The 23,469-nt window shown below is 44.7% G+C and overlaps 2 protein-coding genes across 3 annotated transcripts in view; one reads left to right on the forward strand and one right to left on the reverse strand.

Annotated features, from left to right (window-relative positions):
• The window catches only part of KLHL36 (kelch like family member 36), a 100,039-nt gene that overhangs the window by 55,511 nt on the left and 21,059 nt on the right, over positions 1-23,469 (forward strand). For both annotated transcript variants that reach the window (XM_074881310.1, XM_074881312.1), the window contains one exon: positions 5,642-5,731. The gene's annotated coding sequence lies outside the window, so the exon portion shown is untranslated. The remainder of the gene's footprint in view (positions 1-5,641; positions 5,732-23,469) is intronic.
• Positions 1,694-23,418, reverse strand: COTL1 (coactosin like F-actin binding protein 1). Its single transcript, XM_074881313.1, has 4 exons — positions 23,233-23,418; positions 22,880-22,962; positions 12,705-12,862; positions 1,694-3,062 (listed from the first exon to the last, which is right to left on the reverse strand). The coding sequence occupies exons 1-4, from the start codon at positions 23,307-23,309 to the stop codon at positions 2,952-2,954; spliced, it is 429 nt and encodes a 142-aa protein (XP_074737414.1). The 5' UTR covers positions 23,310-23,418; the 3' UTR covers positions 1,694-2,951.

The raw sequence follows: 23,469 nt of genomic DNA on the forward strand, positions 1-23,469 counted from the left end.
GGCTGGGGTCAAGGCTGGGTGTGTTTCTAAGACATTCTTTGTGACAAAGATAATCTTATATTTGACTGAGGGTTTGACAAGCACGAACTTGATTAACTTGGCTGTTGCAGTGTTGTTAGAGGAACAGGACTGTACAAACAAGAACTCCCTGGTGGGTTTTTCAGACCTGACCCAACCGTGCTCCAGTGAGGCCAGAGACAGATCAGCAGCAGTGCTTTTGTACATCTCATCCTGTATTTTCCCCACAAAGTTCTTCAGAGCACTAGCAAGATGGTATCACTAGGTGAGCAGATGAAATTGAGGCTGGAAACAAAACAAAACCCCACTCTGTTATTAGTATCATTCATTAGGCTACTTTTTTCCATAAGGATTTATCCTGATGTCTTACCACAATGAGTAATTCCTTCTCTTCCTCATTTTTCTCATGTTTATCTAATGTTGCTCATGCAATTGTTGTACTAGTGACTACAAGCTTGATACTCCTGTGGTCAAAATGGGACCACATGTGCCAGTACATCATGGAGGCGATTCAAAGAGGGAATACGGGATCTTTTACGTTCTGCGAACTGGACTAAGGGCAAATGGGATGGTTATCTTGTGTGAGTACTTCGGAGTCCCACTTCAAACCACTGCAGAAGTCAGGAGAAAATCCAAGGGAGGGACAAGCCCTGTGTCTCCCCTCCCAGTATGCCCAGTCGCTGCTAGTGAGTCAGCCCCGGATGCAGGGCACTGGGCCCCAACAGCAGCTGTCAGAGGGCATGGAGCAGGCACACCTGGAGAAGTTACCTGGAGGGGACAAATATTTATAAAATATTTAGAAAGTCTTTAGAAAAATACTCTGTGGGAGGCATATGCTGACTGAGGATAGCAAAGCAACCAAGGAGGCCAGGGTGATGCCTTCACTTCCTCCATCCCTGGAGCCAGCCAGCCAAAGGCAGCACAAGTGCTCTGCTTTGTCTTGTTCAGATGCCTGAGCGGCTGAGAAAGCTGTTTTACCTCTGTGCTGAGCTCTTTCTTGATCAGTGCATCAAACCCCACATCACAGCTGGTGCTGATGAATTTCTTGTGATACTGCTGCCAGGCTTCAAGACCAGACTGAGATTGTTGTCTCACTACCCCACAAGCTGTCAAATAAAAGTTTACTGTGGTCACTGAACCAGTAAGGCAAAGGTTCAGAGCATCACAAGCTCTCTGCAAAGCTCTTCCCCATTAGTTATGTCTGTCCCTACTGTCAGTCCTGTAAAAAATAACCATTTCTCTCAAGTTTTAGTAAATTCAGTCCAGAATTGTAACACCCATGTAACCCTGTGCAGGAAGCTGCAAAACTTCACTCTGAAAGTGTTGTCTTGCTCCCAAATCTGTTCCTGACCTCTCTACATTTATTTTACGTGGGTGTGAAATTCTCTTTGACCTAATTATAATTCCCACTTGGCATTTTGGTGCTGGAAATTTAGATGTAGAGCTGCTGAATAAAAAGTGTGTCAGATGCACTGTGGTCACCTCTGCCTTTCAGAGCGGAGACGAGCAGACAAGGGCTGCAGGCACTGAGATCATTTTACATTTAAACCAGTGTTTAATTCTCGTAACAGCCCCAAGATTGCAAGAGCTCAAAGCCTTACACCCAGGATTAAGAGACCTCTTAAATATAGGCTTGTTGTTGCAGGGAAGGTAAAAGAACAACAGAGTCACTGAGAACTGTTCCTGAAAAACATTTATTTCTGTAATGGGTATATAGCACTGACTCCCAAGCCCCAGTACAACACAGTTTCCCCCTACACATAATTCTGGGGACAATTACCTTTGATGGGAAAAAAAGCCATACAAAGAAGCCCCCCAAACAAACCATTTGGTACCAAACAAACTGTGCCCATGTTATCTCTGGGCCTCTGCTGCTGAACGTTTCATCCTGACTGGGACAGAGCTGCCCTGCTCCATCCCTCAGTCGCAGCTGCAGGATGGTTCACTGCCTGAAGGCCCCAAATAACTGATGATGTGTTTAACTGCAAAAAAACCAGGGGGGACATGGGCAGAGAAGGCTGCTAGGATTCAGCGGCTGCTATTTTTGCAGACATCATTTAAAAAGGAAATCTATGCATTTCAGTTTCACCTCCTGAGCCCCAGCATTAGGAAAGTCAAATACAAACCCAGAGACCAATGTACACAAAATAGTGAACAAGTGTCCAGACATTTCTAAACCCCTCAAGTTTACTGTGCCATGATGACTCCAAAAAACAAAACAACCCCCACATTCGGATCATGTTGGATCTTATTTTTAAGAGGGAGGGATAGAGATGTAGCACATAGCATAGCAACTGTCAAACAATGTTTAAGGCAAATTTATTCCCATTTATTAAGAGTTGAAGAGTTTTTTCTTTGTTCGCTTTGTTGTTTAAGCAATTAGGTGACATCTCAGCTGGACGTTTAAGCTTAGACAATTTAATCAAAGTTTGAGTGAAGTCAACTCAAGTTGATCTGAGCCTAGAACAGCAAAAAATATTATTCCCAAGAATATCACTCAGAACAAATTTTTAAAAAATTAAAACAATCAATGTTCAGAACTCTCCCCAAACTTTCTCCCCTCAGAGACCAGGTTGAACCCAACTAAAACACACAGACATGCAAACATATGAAGAAGGACTCAATGGCAAGCCTCTACAAACACAATGCTGAATAGGACCAAAGCAGAGCCAAACCTAAATTCCACAGATGCGAGAACATGGACAGAGTTGTAAGTAAAAAAATGGAGAAAAAAGAAAAACAGAACCCCAGAGAGGGATGTTTCATGAGATGGAATGGAAAATAAAAGTCCACTGTATGCAAAGAAAGGGAGGTCTTAGGTGCGCACACAGAAAGCTGGGGATTTCAGTTGCCTCATCTCTCGGTTGTGTTAGTTTGTTGTGCCTTTCCCCTCCCTTTGAGATCCAGGTGATGGTGCCAGGAGGTTCGTGCGTTTACTCAGTCTGTGCATCATAATTAGCCCCCCCTGCTTTCTTCAGCTCATTCTTGATGTAATCCTCATCCAGCTCTTTGTGGTCACTGATCACAAATTCTTTGGCAAAGTTCTGCAAGAGATAAAGAAAAAGCCTGTTTAAAAAGGGGATACTTGTCCAAGTACCTGAATAAAGATGGGTTATCCAGCTTCCTGGCTGTATGAGCTGCATACCCTTATCTATTGTGTTAGGAATGATAAATAGAAAGTGGTGGATGAGACAGAAGACTAGCGATGGCAAAATCCAACACTTAACCTAGAAAAATTTTATGCATCTACTTCTGCAGTCACTGGCTGCAAGACCAAATCCTGCCCTATGCAACAACTCTTCCTAGTGATAAATGGACAGGCTAGGTTAGGTCAAGTTTCCTAAGTAGTCTGCTAACTAAAAAGCTCAAAACTGTTGACCTTCTAACTGCCACTGACCCTCAGCATAATCTTGGGCAAGCCACTAATCCTATCTGTGCCCTTTTTAGGACCCCTTGTCCTAAAAAAAGAACAGTGCTACACTGCAGTCCACTACAGTATCATACCCCACCAGCTATAGGAGGATGCTTCAATTAAAGATTGAGCAACACGCAGATGGTATCAGGAGCAAATGTGTCTACTTCAGTAGATTTACTGACTTCTCAACTATCTAATACACATCATGGCCAAAAACAACCGTACCAGACAGGCTGCTGGTGTCTTTAATAGGCTCCACTATGCTCTGTGGTCTAATGATCCACAGCGACCTTTAAGGACACGCTTTATTAATACACTTGTGTATGGCAGGGCAGCTATCTTGCTGCTTGAATGCTCTTTGCAAGGTACGGGGGCTGGGCAAGGCTTAGGCAGCATGCTGTGATGTGAGGTTGTGAACAGAGGAAACCTTTCTCCGAGCAGATCGCTGTGAATGGGACCCCAGGGTGCCTTTCGGGCTGTGTCACTACAGTCAGGGATCTGTGCCTTTGTGGGGGCTGTCCCTCCTGCCCCACAGCAAGGGTGGCATGCACGTGTGTGCACAGACATTTCACCAAACATGCACATTTCCTTCTTGCTTTAGCATTTTCTTTCCCTTCCTAACCACAACTGCAAACATTGCATGTGTCTTTTTCCCTTCCCCCCAACCCACAGAGGTTTTAGACAGCATGAACAACACAAGCATCCATTGCACTCTGCAGGGCCAGGGGCAAACTGACAACCAAAAAAAAAAAGAATTAAAACCCCAACAGCCCTGCTGCAATGTCTCAGGAAAGCTGCAATGCCTGGCTCCCTCGGTGGCGAGCGCCCCGAAAGGTGATGGAGGCTGCCTGGGAGAATGAGGAGATGCTTTGAGAGAGAAGCTGTCATCTCGTCCAGGTCTCCCTGGCGCTGGAACAGCCCCGGCACAACCATGAAGGGGGGATTTCTAATTGGTTTCAGACTCCAAGCTATGGGAGAGCTCTCTATTTGGCAGCATCTCAAGGGTTTCAGTTTGGGATCTGAGTTGGGTAAAGGAGGGGGTGGAGAAGGATTCAGCTTGAAAGAGCCTCAGCACCTCTTTCATGCGGTGGAAGAAATGGAAGGGAGAGCAAAACAGCTCCCTCCCCCATGCCAGTCTCCCAGGCTGCAGCTGATCCTGTTTCACACTGTAGGAAATCCTCACTACCGAAGAGTCGCTGGGGGGGCGGGGAGAAAAAAAGCTCATAGCAGCTATGAGAAGCCTTGTCTGCTCTGCTTTAGTTTATCAGCAGCTAAACAAAGTCCTAAGAAATAATAATGGCTTCACAGCACCGTTTGCGCCACGCTTCAATGGTCAGCTTTTCTGGTGTGAGGACAGACAGACATTACAGGCACTCATCCACGCCTTAGCAGAGTTCAGGGAAAATGGGAAAGAAATTGTTTAAAGAAAAAAATCCTTTTTTTTTTGAGATGGGAAATGAAGAGGCAAACTGCCCAAAACATTAGATTTGGTCACGTTCACAAATGTCCTACTTCCAGATCTCCTGTGTGAGATCTCTCCAAAGCTCAGCTCTTGCTAAGACCAAACAAGTTCAACTATTTGATGCTCACTGAGGTGTGCTACCTACATTATTTTTGAGCTGAGCCTTTGCATCTCTTTTCTATGTGCTGTGCTAACAGGTTTAGCAAATTTTCCTTAACTCAGGGAGCAGATTGTCCAGGACTACCCGACTTCAGTGCTAGTCTTTGCCCTGACTTTAGTGAGAATTAAGGCAGGCCCATAAAATAATTTCTGAGAGGGATTCCATGAAAAGTGTATGTATTTTATAAATGTAGGGAGGGTTTTCTTCAATGCCCACTCTGCAGAATCCAGCTGATTCTGAAATGAAAACTGCAAGTGCACTCATGCATGAACAGAGAGGAACTAAATTATATGTACCATGAAGTAATTATAATTACTCAAATGTCTTGTCAACTAGACAGTTAGCCAGGTGATTCCTGGGTGATGATCTGTGGGCACCAGCCCCTATTTCTTGTCAATGCCATCGAGACACCTTGCAAGGTTTGAACAATCTACCCCTAGCAGTGGCCAGATGGGTTCTGTTCCTGGCCACTCTTAAATATCCTCTTAGCTGACTGGGCCTCCTCTTGTGCCAGATTTCTACCCTCAGAGTGCAGTCTGGGTCACCGCTATTTATAACACTTTGCTTTCTTCCTTTCTGCTGGCAGGTGCTGTCAGCAGCTTCTTTGGTTCTTCATACTGGCTTTACTCACCCAACGTCTCATCCAGCCTGGCCCCAAGGGGAGAAGATACTTCTGGTGAGTTTGCTGCCTGGAACTTCTGATTCCAATATCCTGCTTGACCCTTCTTCATCCATAGCCTCCCTCCACACTCTGAATTCACTGTTTGAGCTCTTTGGGGTTGAGCTTTTTTTCAGGGTGCAAATCATAAGGGGAAGAAAGGCATATAAGTATTTTAGAGACAGTTGAAACTGCCTCCTGTGTCATCAGGGCAGAAAGACAGGAAGGACTCTGTCTCTCAGATCAGGAGATTGGGCACCCATCATCAACAGCAGCACATTTCAGCTGAATGCCAGCTTATTCAGAGGTCACTCTTTTTTTGACCCCACTGAAACTGCCAGAATGTAAAACTACTCCCAACTGATTTAATTGGGGCTGATAGCTAGACCAGGCAATGGTCCTTGTTTGGCATGACTGTCACCTGCAATTAGAAATAACTGATCACAGCAAACCAGCTCCACAAAGCACTGGAAAAACTCCTAGCTTCAAGTGGCTAACAGCAATGCCAACAGGCATCCTACTTCAGCCAGATTTCTGCTCTGCCACCAGATTTTCTTTCTGCCCTTAAGAGATTGGGGTGGGGAAAGTCCCTGCTTTCTCTTCTCTCACACATACCGATATCTAATGCCTTTCAAGAGAATTGCAGAAGTTATAGCTGCCTAAGGCGCAGCGAATAACTCTGATGCTTGGACCCTCGCTTTGCTGACATGCATCTTCAGTTTACACCCTCCACTTCCTTTTCTCATCTCCTCCCCCTATCCCCAAGCTTTTTTACAACTGCAGCAAGCCCTGCCAGTGAATTCTAGCCTTTGTATTCACCCCAGAGTCACCAGCAGCCTACAGATAACAAAAACAATGATGCCATTTATCTTTATCACTCTCATGACACAACAGTGACCATAGTCTCTTTGCTTTGCCCCTCAAATCATTGACCACAACGTAAAAAGTAAGGTTTGCTCATGGTCCTTCAATACACCTATCTAGCACGTGCTTCACTTTGTGCCCAAGTAGCAGAGGGTCACAATTTTGCAATCCAATCCCAGTGTCAACCTCCATGCAACACTACAAAGAGAAAGGGCTCCAGCCATGCAGGTCAGGTTGCAAAGAGTGAGTCTGCATCTCTCCCTGGGATGCCTGAAATTTCTACAGCAAGCTCAGTCCAGCCTTTCTCTTCCAGACAACTTTATGGGAGGAAAAAAAAGGGTGGAGTAGATTTTCTTCCTATTCCAGGCCCTAAATGTTTAGCATATGGGGCCATAAAATTTCCCTAAGCTGGCCAAGGGAAAATCTGTCTGGTGCAGATACTGTACCAAATAGGTCTGCAGAGACCCTTATAAATCCCAGCATGGGTAGGCCTGAAGCCAGAAGGAAAATCCTTGTATCGTCTACAGACACTTGGGTTCTTAGCAGCTAGGGACAGTGCCAGGTAGCTGAGCAGCTTCTTGCTGTTTTTATTTACATTGGGGCTTGCAGCAGCCTCCACTGATGTTCAGAGTCCTCAGTTCCACTGTGCTTAATGTCACCACTCCCATCCACTGGTCATCTTATTTTCAGCGCAGATGCAGCACAGAGGAGAAGACATCTCCCATGTTTCTTTTCCACCATGGTATGAGTCCTAGACCTGGGGTCATGGGGAAGAAAGGACATGTCCCATGGCTGCAGCAGAGATATTTTCTAGCAGGGCTTCTGTGAATACAAGGAGAGCTATAAAGTAACAAGCAGCTATAGCAATACAGTAGCATTGCCCTCCACTCTGGCTACACCAAATCTGGTCCAGCAATCAGCTGTCAGAGTCCAAGCTATCAGTAAAAACCCTCTCTTCAGATTTACTCCTTGCCAATTTTTACGTGGACCAGTTCCAGCCACTGGGAGAAGCCAGCCCAAACCTCTGGCAAACGCATCTCTCAGCAATGGGAACTACATTTCAGCTGATCTGCAAATTCTTCCTATCTGTGCTGCATCCCACTGGAAAAGTCACGGGGCTGTGTGTCAGATGTGGGGTGATGAGAAGCTGCTTATTCTGGCCTGAAGAAGTTGCTTATAAAGTTACCACCTTCTCTAGACTAGGACTAGGAGTTCTTGTAAATCCATATCCATTTGGTATGGTCATCACAGTAAAACAGAATATGAAAAACAGTCAAAAAGAACAATTCTGTTTGTCTTCCCAGCAGGATCTCACTCACCCTCCTCAGAAAGACTGTCTCAAAGCCATATAGCCGTTACCGTATGAGTTTGATTTTCTGACTGCCTCTAACAAAGCTATTAAACCATCTTCTGTTTAGGCCCCTGTACTAATATGGGAAACCTAATGCACATACATGGAGTTTATATGGGCTGTATCTGTCCCAAGACCAGGGACAGTAACCCCGTAAGTGGAACCTCCCTCATGAGGTACCAGCATCAGTGCTGTGAGGAATCCAGAGGAAAAGAAAAAGGTGAACAAAAAATGTTGTGGCCATGAGCACCAAAGCAGGAACTCAGTAAACTTGCTGACATCACTAAAGTCAGAAAAATTCCTCACCAAAAATAATAATGAATAAAATGCCACAAATATTTGCTCACAGAAACAGAGCTGTTTTACCCTGAATATGATTTAAGCAAATAATAGAGCACATGACTTCGTGGGGGCAGGAGTGCTGAAAAAAACAGAGAAGAGTCAAAATTCATGGAAAATAAGACTGGCAAAAAAATAACTGGCAAAGGTTGGGGAGTCCCTTTGCTGAGACAGCCCTGCAGGGGAATTCAGTCCTGTCAGGAAAAAGACCTCCTCACTGCCTAAGGGTTAAAATCTCCTGGTAGGAAATGCAGTCATGAAGGGCAACAAGTTCACAGAGAGGAAGCAACACTCAGAGGGAAACCAAGTCCTGTTTTCAGTTCTTCGGCATTTACATCAAAACCGGACCACTCCAGCACCGGCTGCCGCTCCCAGCCCCACAACTGTTGTGCTTGAGCTTGTCCTTACTTGAAGAAAAGCACCACAACATCATCCCTCTGCCTCTCTGCAAAGTGAAGGGGGCTGTTCACTGGAAGGTCTGACACTCCTGTACTTAAAACCCACAGCTGCCAGGTTTCACCTTGCAGGAATTTTTATGGCTGAAGCCAACCCCATGTGGGCAGCTGTTCCTAACCATGACAAGCAGCTTACAATAGCCTTGATTTCTCAGCTTAAGCTGACCGACCTGTTTCTCCTGGGCCTCTGGCATAAAAGAGGTCAAAACAACAGCCCTCAGAGCACAGAGAGTGTCCTGGACGGATTTGTCCTGAGGCTGAATGAACCACAGCTTGTGCATATAAAGGAGGTAAAAGGCAGAACCGTCCTTACTGCCAAGGACATAAAGCATGAGTTTAAGACAAGCTTTGGATGATTTCCTTTTTAGCCAAGTAGAAAATATGCCCAAAGCCTTTCCGTTCAGCTGGTATCTACTGCCAGCTGGGTACAACCTTGGCATGACAGCTAGTGATAGAACTGCAGCTGTGCAGACACAAATGCTGGGGGGTCTGCTGCATGCGTGGCTCATCTGCCAGCTCACCCACGTGCACAAGGTGAGACATGCTGCTGCTGAGGACACAGTCCATGCCGCCTTGGAGTTTAAGTCATCCTGGTGTACTGCTTCATAAAGTTCCCCAGCTGTTAAGTTTAGATCACTCTAGATTTAGGTTTAGACTGTACCCCAGAAATGAACTCCCGAACATCTTAAGCAACAGTCTGCAAAGCACGGGACGTTGCATGCTACCACCCCCCACCCCAAGGTCTGTCCTTGGCCTAGACAGAAACTTAATGGAGAAAAGGTGGGATACTGCATCACCTTACTCCACGTCTCCATTTACACAGGAAAGTCTCCACGCGTTAGCTGTACCCTAAAGAAGATACAGATAAAGACTTGTTCCCCATCCTGGTCTTACTTCTAACCTGCTCTCAGCTGAACTACTTGGACCAGGTCACAGACGTGATCCAAAATTTCCAGCTGAGGTAAAGAGGAAAAGATGGAAAATAAATGGCTGTGAAAAAAAAGCTACTGAATGTTCCTTAAATGCAACATGAATTTTTCTTCAATCCAAAACAAATACAATAAATGCAAAACCCATTTTCCAACAGTGTTAAAGAGGTAATAAGGATAGTCCCAAATAAGCAAGAAGACCTGATTCTCAGCTAGTACAGATCAGGAGAGCTATGGCTATTTGCACCAGATGAGATCCATCCCTGTAATTTTACAGTTATTACAGCTAAAATCAATTGTCCTTTCTTCCTGAGAGATTTTTTGGCAACCTCCTCCGCTGACTATCAGCATTGCTTCCCAAGCCACCTCCCTATAGATTTCAGAGCACCTGCTCCCCCTTCCACGGCAGGAATACAAAAGTGAGGGCAACCCAGTTCCTCTCCTTGCTCTATAATATATCATCCTTTTGTTCACAAACCCGTAATCTACTCTTCAACAGTTAATATCCCTTGCGTTTTCCTTATGGCAGGTGCTTCTAGGAGACCATTAATAATCACCATGTGTGGACACTCTTTATTCTACAGATGCAACGTGGTGGGTTTTGCTTGCTAGGCGGTATTCAAGCTGTCTTTCACTTTGAGTGTCTCAGCGGAAGAACAACGTTTATTGGCGTTTGTTCAGCTCTGAGCAGAGCTCAACCGTAGCTCCTCAGTGCATCTACGACATAGCAGTGAATATAAAGCAGGCCTCCCCTCACACTGGAGCTTTGGTCTTAAATAAAGAGCCACAGTTAGCTTTTGCAAATATTACAAGATAGTGAGAGCCCTTCAAGTTTTACTGAGGGCTTCTCAGACTGAAGAGCTGTTGTTCTGGAATCCCAACCAATCACTTCTATATATATCTCACAAAATCAAAGCTGTTATCTGCTGTAGAAGAAGCCTCCTTGTGCCACACCTCCTTGGAAGGAGAGCCATGTCGCATGGGGGAAGTGCACCTATGGGCCATGCACGCAGGTAAAACTGCAGAGAAACAAACTGTGTCAATAGCCTAGATTCAGCATTAGTAAAGAAAAACATTCCCACTTTAGGGTAAACTTTTTCCTAATGATGAACCAACACTGAGTCAGATTTCTCGTTTATCATTACAGTAAACAACCAACTGAATTCTTCTATGTGTAACTCACATCTCAAATAATCTCTGTAAAAATCAGAAGCAGTGGGGTGACTAGGAATGTACTTGAAGGTCAAGAGAACTAGTAAGAGTGAAATAGCTCTGGGATAAATTCCCTCCACTAAATTTCAGTCGGACTTTCTTGTCCTCTTTTTTTTTGACGGATTATCTGCAAGGTTACATGCATAAAAAGAAGAAAATAGTTCTGCTTTTATCCCACTCCACTCAGAGGCACTCAGTTGCACATGTAGAACTATTCAAAATAGCTGTCAAGATAATTTCTTATGGAAAGGAGATCACCACTGACATTCCATTCAGAAATGCTTTGGAGAGGGTTATAGACATGGTTGCTCAATAAAAGTATATGAAGCCCAAGTTGTATTGTTTTCATATTCTAGTACAGATTAATTGGAATGTGAAAGCTTTTAAGTAACAGCCAAGAAAGGTTAATGTTCCACCAGATTATTAACTCATACAGACTACGAATCAAAGATGAAACAAATGAAATTGCAAATTATATGTAACAGACCTGAGGGACAGATCTTAGAACAGCATTCAGGAATGCTATTCAACTCAACGGGAATAAATTGTCTAAACATATTTTTTAAAAAATCTTGGGCTTAGTGACTCCTATATGAGTCATTCACTCGTACTCTATAATTTCATCTTCAGCTACAATTACAGTTTCAGCTCCTTCACATGAACAGAGATTTGCTTTCCTATCTCTCAGGTGTCATTACTGAACTTTCTTTTCAGAATGGACCCCTCTGCGTAGTTCCCATTTTGAAACATTTAGCACCAGTGCTTATCTTCCAGAAGTTTATGAATCTATTACATTCTTCATGCTTCTTATCTAAAAATAATCTTCTGTATCATACAAACTAACAATGAATTGAGAGGGACTTCATTCTCATCCTTCATATTGTCCTATTGGGAGATTTCTTTACATAGGCAAGAACACAATTATTAAGAGATTATTTCAATAATCAGCCTGTTCTCCAAGCGCATAACAAATACCGTTTCTCAGGCATTGGAGAGCTGGCCCTAGGCTTAGATGAAAAAGCTAATCTTACTTTAAATACTTCTTCAGAGGAAACTTGCTAAACATTAGCATCTTTTCCATTAAAGTCAGCTTTTCGGCAGCAGTTCTTGCAGCCTTCCACAATTCTCTTCTCTTGTGGCTGTTTCTTGTTTTCACTCACTTGGACTGAGCTTGGAGCCCAACAGAGCAAGCCTGGCTCAGAGTGTGCTGGGAGGCCTTGGCTGAGTCAAATGATAAGCTCAGTTGGGGCAGACAAATTCAAATGAAGCCCTTCCAAGGTGTGTACCAAGCACACTTCTCTTTTTCCCTGACACGCCAAGGACAAACATAAGACTATTCAAATCTAGTTATCTATTAAGAGCTGTTAGTTAATTGGTACTGATAGGGGCCTCAGACTTCAGTTGATTAGGTCCACGAATTCACTGTGCAGAGACAAAAGGCCTCAAGAGAAGTTTAAACAAGGGCGTGGGGTTTTCTGTTTAATGTTACCTGCTTAACTTAATACTGCCTTGTTCTCTGCCATTCAATATTATATTATTTCCATATCAAGGAAGGAGATGGGAAACATCTTAATGGTGACAAGGAGGGGAGTGCATATATTTCCTCCTCATGAAATAGTTAAGAGAGCCTTAAGCTCAAACGTGCTTCTTTATGCCTGAGTGCTCAAAGGGCGGATGTTAAGTCTTCCTAGTAGGAAGACAGGCAATAGGAAACTGTCTTCTTTTTAAAGGATTAACTACTAAATTGAAGGATGATCCAATCCTTCCCCCTCTCTCCTGCTGGTGTCTGTAGAGCTAAAAGCGATGAGAACTGGCGGTTAGAAGCAGAAGGAAGAGGTTACCTGTACTACTTCTTTGACCAGAGTCTTGTCGGTCCCAGTTTTGGCTCTCTGCAGGCCACTGACATCCTCTCCAATCCAAGTGATGAGGGCAAACTTGACTCGCTTGCTCATGGCATCACCGGTGGTGAATCGGACAAAGCCAAACAATCGAACATCATCTGGAGAGACAAAGCAAAAAGGATAAAATGATTAAAACCAGAAACATCCCTGCCTTGCCGTTGTTCAGAGTGAGACTATTGCTCGCAACTTAAAGACCAAGCCAAGGCACTGATCCTGTGTTATAACACCATCGTTCAGGATTAACAGGGCAATACAGGGGCGCTGCTTATATGCCCTTTGCTTGCAAGGTGTGCTTTGCCAGTGTTAGGCCTGCCTCTTCCTGGGGTGCTCTCAGTTACTGGGAGGAAACTGGCTGTGCTGGCCAGCCCATGCTACATTAGTGTGCTGCTAGTGAGTTTGGAAATGGCTAAAATACAGTCAACGGGCACTTCAAGAGCACAAAGCTAACCCCTGTTACACGTTCAGGCAGATCAGTCACCTGTAGGTCACTGGTCAAGAAGAGAAGAAAGGATTTCCCAGTGTCTCTTTCTTACAGGACAGCAGGATTAGGGTCACATTTTGTAACATATACCCAGAAACTGGCCATTGTGCAAATCTGATCCTTTCCCCTCCTTCCCTTCAGCAACGTTTCTGGCTCACCTGTAGTTCGAGTTTATAAGAAGGAGGGGAGAAGAAGGAGCAAAATAAAAATCTGCAATTACTTCCCCAGATGTGTTTTTCTACTTCTTCCAAAGCCCTGTAGAGAAAGGCCTTGGATTTTAGAACAGTTCTGATCTTTGTTTCACAGCTGGTTTCTGCTATATCACGCCAGACTACTTATTTAGTCTGGCCATATGCATAAAAACCTTGTAAACTCCTTGTCTCGAAGAGTTCGTTCCTTCATTGCAGGGTGACTCATCAACCGAGGCAGTTGGACGCCTTCATGATCACAGGCACTTAGAAAGCGTGTGATACCATCCACTCATATCCCCAGCCTCGGTGGCATGCACGATGCTGGAGCCTTCAACCAGGATTGTGCAGAAAAGCAGAGCAGATGGGCAGTTGTGCAATCGTGGAATATACCTAATCATAGCTACTTCATCTGTTACAGGTCACTCAAGACCTTTTAAATGAAATGAGATGACTCAAAACGAAAGAACAAACTTGCTGTTTGAAAAGAATCATGTTAATCCTGGTTACACTTGTTGTGACCAGTTCAACATGTTTTATAGTTATTCGCCGCCTTGACTACTGCCAGGTGAAAACGTAGGCTCCAGGTGTAGTAACGTTTGCCAACATCCCCATCACTGGATCCGTTACAGCACGCTCCATGAACGGTCAGGACAGCCCCAGGAGCTCTGGGGACGGGGGAGAAGCAGTTCTAAATTGCTCATCCCCGGAAAATACGCTGCTAGGAATCAGTGCAAAAAAGTGGGATTTCTCTGAAAACTGACAGATCTCAGAGCTCCTTTAACACTTTGTTTTGCTGAAGTGTGAGTAAAGACAACGTCCCCTTATAAAAGATAAGTTTTAAAGTCTGAAAAAAAACCCCCACCCAAGCTCTCCCTATTTTGTTCTCTATGTACTTTTTTGCCACTGACAGAGGACTACTGGGGAAAAATGGAAAAAGTATGGAGGGGGTGTGTGAGCCAGTACAGCATTTGAAACAAACTCTTCTAAAGGTTTCAAATTTGAAACAAAGAGAAAGAAAGAGATCTTACTCAGAAGAAAAATCCACATGGATCTTTGGAAGGAGAGTAAGAGTTGTGTATCAACAGTGCAGGCAAACAAAATTCTCTCAGATACACTATTACTGGCAAGTACAAGAAACGCACAGAGAGACTCCTGTTTCTGACAGTAAATCCTCTTCCCAAGATTGATTAGAACCATAAATGAACCGACAGCCAGGAAATACCCAAGGTGAAGAGAGACAGTAAATCCCCCAGCGTTACTATTAACAGTTCTATGAAAAAAACTTGCTTTCCCAGATCTGACAGGAAAGGAGGCCACACTCTGCTAAGAATTGTACTGTGGTTCCTATGGGAACACAGTGCTGGAAGGCACTTTAATGTCATCAAGTCCTGGCCCCTACTATACTGTAACCGTGTCGCAGCCTTTCCCATGGACCCATCACTTTCCACCTTGACTATGTAGGTTTTTCATCCCTGCCCCTTCTACCAAACGCTGCTACAGATCCTGAAGACTGCTTTGGAATATGCCCATTTATAATAAAAATAACGCAAAAATATAATGAATGTGAAGAATTCCAAGTTTTTCTGCAGTGCTTTTTCATAGCAATGTAGCAAGCAGGTTGAAGGAATTTTTCTGTCGCATGAACTTTAATTTGACATGAACCCACAGATCACTGGCAGCAGCAGGATTTGCTTCTCAGCAGAAAGGTTGGAGTGTTTTCCCATCCTGTCTGAAAGCAGCTTGATCAGTGGCACTGAAGAGAGCCAAACCCAGCAATTCCATGTGGGCTTTTATCTATTAGATCACCTACTACTCAGTGACTATGAGCAACTCTTACTTCATCATGTCAGGTCCCAGTAAGTTTAATGAGCAACTAAGGTTGGATGTGGGGCTCTGAGTCACCATCTTGGGCAGGATTTACCTGGGGTTGGTTTACTTGTGGGGGCTTGAACAGTTACACCCCAGCTGCGTGCTTCCTCCTCCTGTCTCCCCACAGTAGGCAGAACAGGCGCTTCAGCTGCCACAATTTTCAGTCCAGTGTATTTCATATAAACTACCCATATGTGAGGCTTTAACTTGATGTGCCAGTCTGTGAATTGCAGCAGCTGAGGAGCATTTCAGCAGCTGCAGAAAAAGCCAAGAGGGAACGTGAATTGGAGCCCTGAGCAATTAACATGTCTCCTTTCCTAAAAGGGCAACAGGGACAGATGTGGAGGTTTTTAGCGCTAGTTCAGCCTGGGTATGATCCCCTCCAAGTGCAGGCCAAAACCCCTGAGCAGAAGTGGTTGAGTTTCACAAGTAGTCTGAAGCATGTTCAGAGTGATAATGGGATCAAAACGCAAGTTCTTTTATACTCCCAGATTTCCTGTTTCACAGTTAATCAGTTCTACCCTGCCAGATCACCTCGCTGTGCTGGAAGTCATCAATGCCAGCAGTGCCAACTCCCCTAGAAATCTCAAGGCATTAATATCTACCCCCCAGCCCCTGCCTCTTCACGCTTACAGTGGGTTTAGGAATTTGCTGGGTGTGTGGGAGAGTGTAACAAATCATAGAGAGACAGTAGATTTCCTCTGAAAGAGGAAATCCTGCCTAGCTCTATGCAACCACCTTCCTAGTCACTCAGCCATGAATTTTGGGGCAGAGAGAAGCAAATAATAGATCTGGGTAGAACAGAAATAGCAGTCTTATTTGAGAAGATCTCAGAAGTTACAAACAGCGGAAATTAACAACATTAATTCCTACTAATATCACTACTCCTTTAAGTATGGTTGTACAGCATGACAATAGGGCTATACAAACAATGAGAAGTACAATGAATGCCTTAATGAGCATCACTTAGTATTTTTCTCCAAACCCCTTACTTATCAGTAGGCAGGATTTTCCAAATATACTGATTAAGCTGCCCTTGGCTGTCAACAAAGCTCGATGCCAAGCTGCAGAGATTTCCTTGATGGTATTCTCCTGTTTTTCATCCACTCAAACCCTTTGGTTCAGCTGTACTAAAAAATTCCCCATTAGATTAAAATGCACTGAATCATCAGTAAAAGATAATAGCTGCAGGAATGAAATACACTGTGAAAAGCATCACGGTTCTGAGTCTTACGGCTCTGAATGGCCAAGCCAGAGACATGCCAAGATAAGGCCACTGCTCCCAGCTTCACCTGCCTGCTAAATCAAGGTCACATACAGCAAGGCAGCTGATGGAATGATCTGCTTTTGTGTTGTCCAACAATGAATTATTGATGGCACGTGACAGGTTTCATGAAGGATTTATTTTGTTTGTTTCAATTGGATTAATTTTAGATTAATTTGTCAATTTTCCACCCCTGTAGTCATGTGACTAGAAGTGCAGACAGAAAACACTGGTTTTTCCCTCTTTAACCCTGTGCTGAAGCCCTGACATACGTCTGATGTAATGCTGCCTTGCACCATGCAGACATGGTCATTAAGTCCTCTAAGACAAATACAAAAAGTTTGGCCCCCAGGGCATGCTTTAGTGGGGTACCAAACCTTCTCCCTGTGACACAGGGTGGCTGACACGGGTACAGGGTACTCAGGACACAAGTGCATGGGGACAATGACCCCACGCTGACTTCTCCAGCTTTCTCTGGTCCAGTGAAAGCCCCGGCAGTGTTTCATCAGAATGAGTTGCTGCTACCCCAGTGTCAGTGGTCCAGTAGTGGTCTCTCCCCTGATCTGGTTATATACTGGAGGGCAGAGTGGGAGAAAACAGGGGATCTAGCTAATCTTTGTTCCCCTTCCCTGAAGAAAGGAACAGTTGCGTTTGTCAGCCAGAAGTAAGGGCCAGGCAGGCCCCAAATCAAAGGACATGCAAAAGATACAGCACTCTTCTTTACCTGCTCTTATACCTAGCAGAAGATGGTAAAACGCAGGACCCACAGCCATGCTATTTTAATTAAGCATCACAAAACTAAACTGAATGCAAAGAGTTACTATTTCAGTGCAGAACTCAACCTGACGAGTTACTCCCACAAAAATGAATGAGGATATTGCCTAAAACAACCTCCTGTGCGTTGCAAGGGACAGTCTAAGCCACAGCTCCAGCTGGCAGCCAGGAGATCACTGTCAAACACACGCCACTTCAGCTGACCCTCCCACGAGCACAACTTTCACAGCGAGCAGGGAGGGCCCAGGAGCAGGGAAATGCTGCAAAGACAGTGTGAAATTCCCATAAGCCACCCATGGCCCCAGGTCTTCCTTTAAATAGATATTAAGGGAAAGGAGGCAAGCCGAACATTAAAGAAGAAAAACAAAAGCAGTAGGAGACTGATTTACAAAGCCCGTTTTAGCAACCTAAGATGTAGCCAAATACAGATAAGCACCTACCTCATTATATGTCCTCGTGCATTTTTACAAATCTTTCCTACAACTTAAGGTGCCAACATATTCTTGGTGATCACTCAACTCTTAGCTCCTAAATTTTATATGCAGGCCAGGCTTTATAGGACAGTTGTCGTAAGCCCAAAAGAGCTTGCATTTGTCTTAGGAGCCAGTTCTATCTCTATTTCCTTCCTATTGTTTTATGTCAACCAGAAATTATTTTATAGGGTATTTATTTCAGACCAAAGATTTTCAGTTCTTCCTTGTGCTGAATGCACAGAATGGTTTTGGTTTGATCTTTGCAGACACATGAATAACTATCCCATTTCATGCTGTCACTGCAATTATTTATCTGGACTGGGGCTTTCCAAATAAAAGGCTCATTATTTCTTTTGTCAGAGATGCACTGAAAAACAACTGTTCACATGTGGCATGGGGGGAAATACAGTCTCCTGACCTCTCTGTTACTTAATGGCAGAATACATACTTTAAAAAACATTAAAGTAACCCACAGACAGAGACAATGCAATGCTCTGCTGCTTCATAGTACAGAAACTGAGGCAAGCTGTCTGGTACAGTCAGGTATCACACAAAAGTTTATGTGGATGTTTTTGACCAGACTTTTAGTTCAGTATCTCAGTTGTATGTCATTCTACTCTTCGAAGCAACAGCATCACCAGCCCAGTTATGAGACTTTGCAATTAAAAACAACAACAAAAAACCCCAAGAGTCCTCACATCCTTCCGTACAATAACCTTCAACTCTTATCTGTTTCTGGCTTCAAATCCACCAGCTCAGCTCTTTCTTTTTTTTTAAAAAGTGTACTGATGGCACGTACTACTAAACAACAAATTAATGCTATGTCTGGACTCATGCCATCTGCAGAGGGAAGAGCTATAACTGTGAAATAAAATGGATCAAAAGCCTTGAATTAAGTCCTTGTTTAATGCAGACGTAATCTGTGCTGTTAAGCCCAACCAAAACAGTCCTTAGCCAGAAAACACAGGGGGTGTCTACACTGTGTGTTTAATGACCCTGACACAATTAATGTCCTCAACTTTGGTCTCCAGACTCTTTGGATCAGACAAAGGCCAATGCAGCCCCATATGTCGGTCATTACTCAGGACTGCAAGAGGAAGTGCCACCAGCAGCCACCTCCTAATCGTGTAAGGACTTGACTGTGCCAGTGGTTTAAATCAACCCCCTGACTTGACTTTGGGATAGGCTGGAGGAGAGGTGTTCACACATCTGGGGGACAGAGAATACTACTGCCTGAGACTATAGAAGAGTCTACAACCTCCCAGCCAAAGTGTTTGAGTCGTCTTGTGGCCTGACACAAACCTTGACAGAAAGAGCATGACAGTGACTGATACACAAAAGTCCAGGGTTCAGGCTGTGCTTGCAGCATAACCCCGGGACCCTGAACAAAAGGGCACTGAAGCTTTTCTTACCATGTTTTCTTCCTCTAAGAGTGGCAATTGCTGTTCTCAAACAGTGGGATGGGAAAAGGGTGATAGTTTGATTATGCAGTTCCTTAACTCCTCTGCTAGTACACAAAGCTTAGTAAAGAGTTTAGGAAGGAAAAGCCTCCACCCCAGGATATGTGCCATGTAGGTCTGATGCTCAATGTGTATCTGAGAGTAGAGCAGTGAGAGTAATGAAACCCACACAAGGTAGAGGGGCTGCAGAGCAGTTCCTGGCTCAGGGCACGGCCCTTGCCTGCCCAGGAGCTCAGCACCCCACTATGTCATGTGTTCCTTCAATGGCAGCCCACAGAGCGTTGCTGCAGGTTTGCAGAGAGCTGGTTTCTAACAGTCTTTTTGAACTGCTACTTCCATTAAAAGAAGCAATTTCAGTTTCTTGCTTTTCCCTTTGTCCTCAACCACTCTCGTTCCCCGAGGAGGTTGGCAGAATCAGGAATGGGTTGGGCCATGGTCTGCATGAAAAGAGTTATGTATGGGGGGAAGAAAAAGCAAAAATACAACCATGCTACCAACAACCCCCTCCAGCCCTTCCTAACCTCTGTCATTGCATAAGGCAGGATATCCACCACAGGCAAATGTCTTCCAAACTGGTACAAAAGACCTTCTTGGTCTCAGAGCCACATGAATTAGCACACACTGACACCGCCTGCTCTGTAATTTAATGCCCTGGAGGGAAGCAATATGTACCGCATGCCGAAGGTGCTTTTAATAAGAATGGTTATTAAAGAAAGCAGGGAATGCAGACGTTTGCTACTCAGAACAGCACTGAAATAGATGGTGCAGAAAGTAGAACAGAACAAGCTCTGACGGAGGGGCTTGGTGATGCTTTGCATGCTGAGGTTTTCAATTCCAGCTCCCGCTCTCACCTTCAACCACCAAATTATGCTCAGCTTCTACCAGAGGCAGCTGCAGTACTTTGTGGCTTTCAGGGCAGTGTTTTTCACAAAACAGGAATTCAAAACAAGGAAGGAAGTTTATTCTGATGCCAGGGTTTTTTAACCTTTTAATCACATTTTCTGAAGCTGTTTGCATTGATAGTGGCTCTTCTCCCCTCCTGCAAAATGTAGAAGGAGATGGCGTGTGGACCAGGAGGGAAGAGATGTAGCAATAGGAAGGAATAATAATTCAGCAGCTCTTCCCATCCCTTCACACTCTTTTTTACTGACTTTGTTTCACTAGAAATATTCCAACCACCTCTACTTCATAGTAACATTTGGCACCTTTCTTCCAGATGGGAAGGAAAGCTCTAACTTCACTGCTGGCACGAGCCTTGTTTTCTGACTACGTCTAGTGGTCCAGGCGAAGGGTTGCTGCACAGATGGAGGCACCGAAACTTGCATCTCTTGCTTCCCCAACTGCTGCACTGTAATTCGTGGGTGGAGGAAAATCCTTTCTAGCACTTAGCCAAGAACCCGGTACCTGAATTTCCCTAGTTCTTTAAACCTCCAACAACTGTGCTCCAGAGGTAGATTTGAGGAGCAGCCCCATACCAGGTGCATGGGAAGGAAGAGGGAAAGGGAGCAATGGAGCAGCTATAAGGGATTTAGCTCCACATTAAAGGCTAACAATAGGCCACAGTCTGCCCCACAGATGCCCTTTATTTAACTCTCCCCTTACCACACTTATGCCTAAAATATGCAAAATTTCCTTTTTGCTGTAAAAATGCTTCAGTAGTGGGGCCAGCTTGGCACTTTGCTGGTATAAAACAAGGTTTCCTTAAACTCTGTCTGTTTTAATGCCCTGTTTATAAATAAGGGTTTGGCACATGCAAATGATGGCAAGAAAACAAAACTGGCCATGTTCCAAAGTGCAATATGTTCCTCCATTAGTTGTTATACGCATCCTACCCAGCCCAACCGGTGCCTGCTCTCTGCAAAAGCCTCCCTGCCTGCTTAGCCACTGGCTAAAAGTATTGTCTTTGCTACAGAAGGGAAGATAGGAACTCTTCTTGAGAGGGTGCCACTCCAGACAAAGCATTAAAAATCAGTTCAGATAAAATAAGACATTGACTCCTTAAAAAAATGAATGGGGAGGGTTCCTCTGCAAGCCCCAGATGTCTGGAGACCCTGGAGATGCTCAGTTATCTTGGCCACCAGGGGAGACGGAGAACATGGCACTCAGATACTGAAGCCGTTGACCTCCCAAGAAAACTACTAACCCTTCAGATAACGTTGGCATGAACTTCAAAAGTACCGAGCCCTGGGTTTCCCCATGTGCCAGGTAATTGCTTTTTTCCTTATGTTGCCCATTAAGAAGAGTTGAGCGGGAAGGAGTTCTTGCAGTACAGGGTATCAGCTCTTCTGACATCACCTACAAGAGGATCCTTTTCAGTTTTGAGAATTTTCCCTGCAAAGGTCTCAAGAACAGCTGGAAACAAGTAGCTGTGTTAAGTCTAGCAAGACCTCCCTGCAAATGTCATAGCAGAGCAGTCCGAACCATCTTGATTCAGTGGCTGCTTTCCAAGGGCTAAAATGTACTTTTCTCCTATGATATTTATTGACTGATAAATATCAGTCCGGTCCTGCCCTCATTTAAGTTACTGGAAGTCCTCCCCTCCAGCTCAATAAAATACAGCCAAGCCCTAGGGCTTGACAGACCAATCTGGACAGGCACTGGTGTTTCAATAGCTGTGGGACTCTGAGCACAGCGCCTCGGGACTCGCCCCACCTGGAGAAGGGAGTGACTGCTCAATACACCCTTCCTTCACAGTACAGATACCGAATCCTAAAAGTACAGGTTAACCATCATACCTGATTGTAGAGTAACTAGGTAAGTGAGGAAGACTTTGTTATAGTCCAGTATTAGTTACAAATGCTTCGTACCTCGTGTCACTTGGTGATATTGTTAAATAGCAGCCAAGGTAGGAGGAAAAGCTACACAATTCCCCCCTAGAAGTTATTTTGAGAAAAATCAAAGCCCACATTTCTAAAACACATCAGAAGTTAAGATCCGATGAAGTTAAATATTCCTCAATTTATTTTCATTTTCCCCAGGCTTTGTTTCTCTTGTTAATGTTCTACAACTAACAGTTCAACAATCAACTGCCACGTTTAAACCTAGAGCTGCAACTGTTGCGGTTGTGCAACCCCACATATAGGATTGTTTTCTGTGCTGTATTGTTCAAGCCGATCTCTGGCATAACCACTCTCTTCTCGGGTTTCCTGTTCTTAAAAAATCCGAGCAAGCCTTCTAACTGCAGCTACTTTAGCGCTATGAATACAATTTATAGAATTTTATTGCAAAATTATCTGTATGACTGCATCTTTTTAGCTGCAAAAATTTGAGTCTTTTTTGCTTTGAAACTGCAGTACTAAACAAGGAGACCATTGCTAATCAAGCAGTGTATCTTGTTTATAACCGAGAAGCAATGGAAAATTGTGCAAAGGGGGGGAAAAAGCCCAAAGGACCTTAAGTCTAAGGGTGAGACAAAGGAGCGGCTGGACTATGGACTTCAGGGAGTTGCACTCTGGAGGGTGGAAACCTGATCATGCAGGACCGGGCAGACCCGGAGAAGCAGCAGCACTAATTCCAGTTTACCCAAGTTTTCTCCCATCCTTTCCCCCCTTGCACCGAGCAGCAAGAAACACGGCAAGGTGCCAAAGCAATCAAGGAGCTTACCTGTGCACTTCCTTTTAAAGGTTTCATAGTCTACCCCTTGGTCTCCAGGGACGATTGTAGAGCCATTGTATTTAAAAGTCACCCTTTGGGAGGGGAAAGAGAGAAGGGGAAGAATACATTTAAAAGTCGTCCTTTGGGATGGAGGAAAGGGAAGGCGAATAATATATTGAACAATCAGCCATTAGGAAGGGAAAAGAGGAGATGGGGAAGAATATACTGTAAGAAGACATCCTTTAGGGGGAGGAGGGGAGAGGAGAAGGGGAATAATAAAAGTCAGCCTTTCGGGAGGGGGAGAGAAGAAGGGGAATCACAGAGCACCGGTGCCTGTCCGGGAGATGCCGGGGGCCACCTACCAGTTCACCTCGGTGGCATCGTCCCTGACGAGGTTGTACGCCTCCCTGCACGCCTCCTTGTCGATTTTGGTGGCCATGGGGGCGGCCGCGCCGGGAAAGGGGGGGGGGGTGGGGGGGTGGGGAGCGCAGAGCGGCGCGGAGCTGGGAGGGGGGGACACACCACCACCACCACCACCGCCGCCGGGGCTGCCGCTGCTGCCGCTGCTGCCGCCCCGCACCGCGCAGCGCCGCGCAGTG

The sequence above is a fragment of the Strix uralensis genome, chromosome 12, assembly GCF_047716275.1.
Source record: "Strix uralensis isolate ZFMK-TIS-50842 chromosome 12, bStrUra1, whole genome shotgun sequence".
Lineage (NCBI taxonomy): Eukaryota > Metazoa > Chordata > Aves > Strigiformes > Strigidae > Strix > Strix uralensis.

What these genes read in the sequence shown, in the direction of transcription:
- COTL1 (XM_074881313.1), bottom strand. Translation starts at nt 23,309, where the DNA reads ATGGCCACCAAAATCGACAAGGAGGCGTGCAGGGAGGCGTACAACCTC. An exon ending in GATGCCACCGAGGTGAACTG is followed by an intron (nt 22,963 to 23,232) that starts GTAGGTGGCCCC and finishes CCCCTCCCAAAG; the next exon opens with GGTGACTTTTAAATACAATG. An exon ending in TGGTCAAAGAAGTAGTACAG is followed by an intron (nt 3,063 to 12,704) that starts GTAACCTCTTCC and finishes TATCTCTTGCAG; the next exon opens with AACTTTGCCAAAGAATTTGT.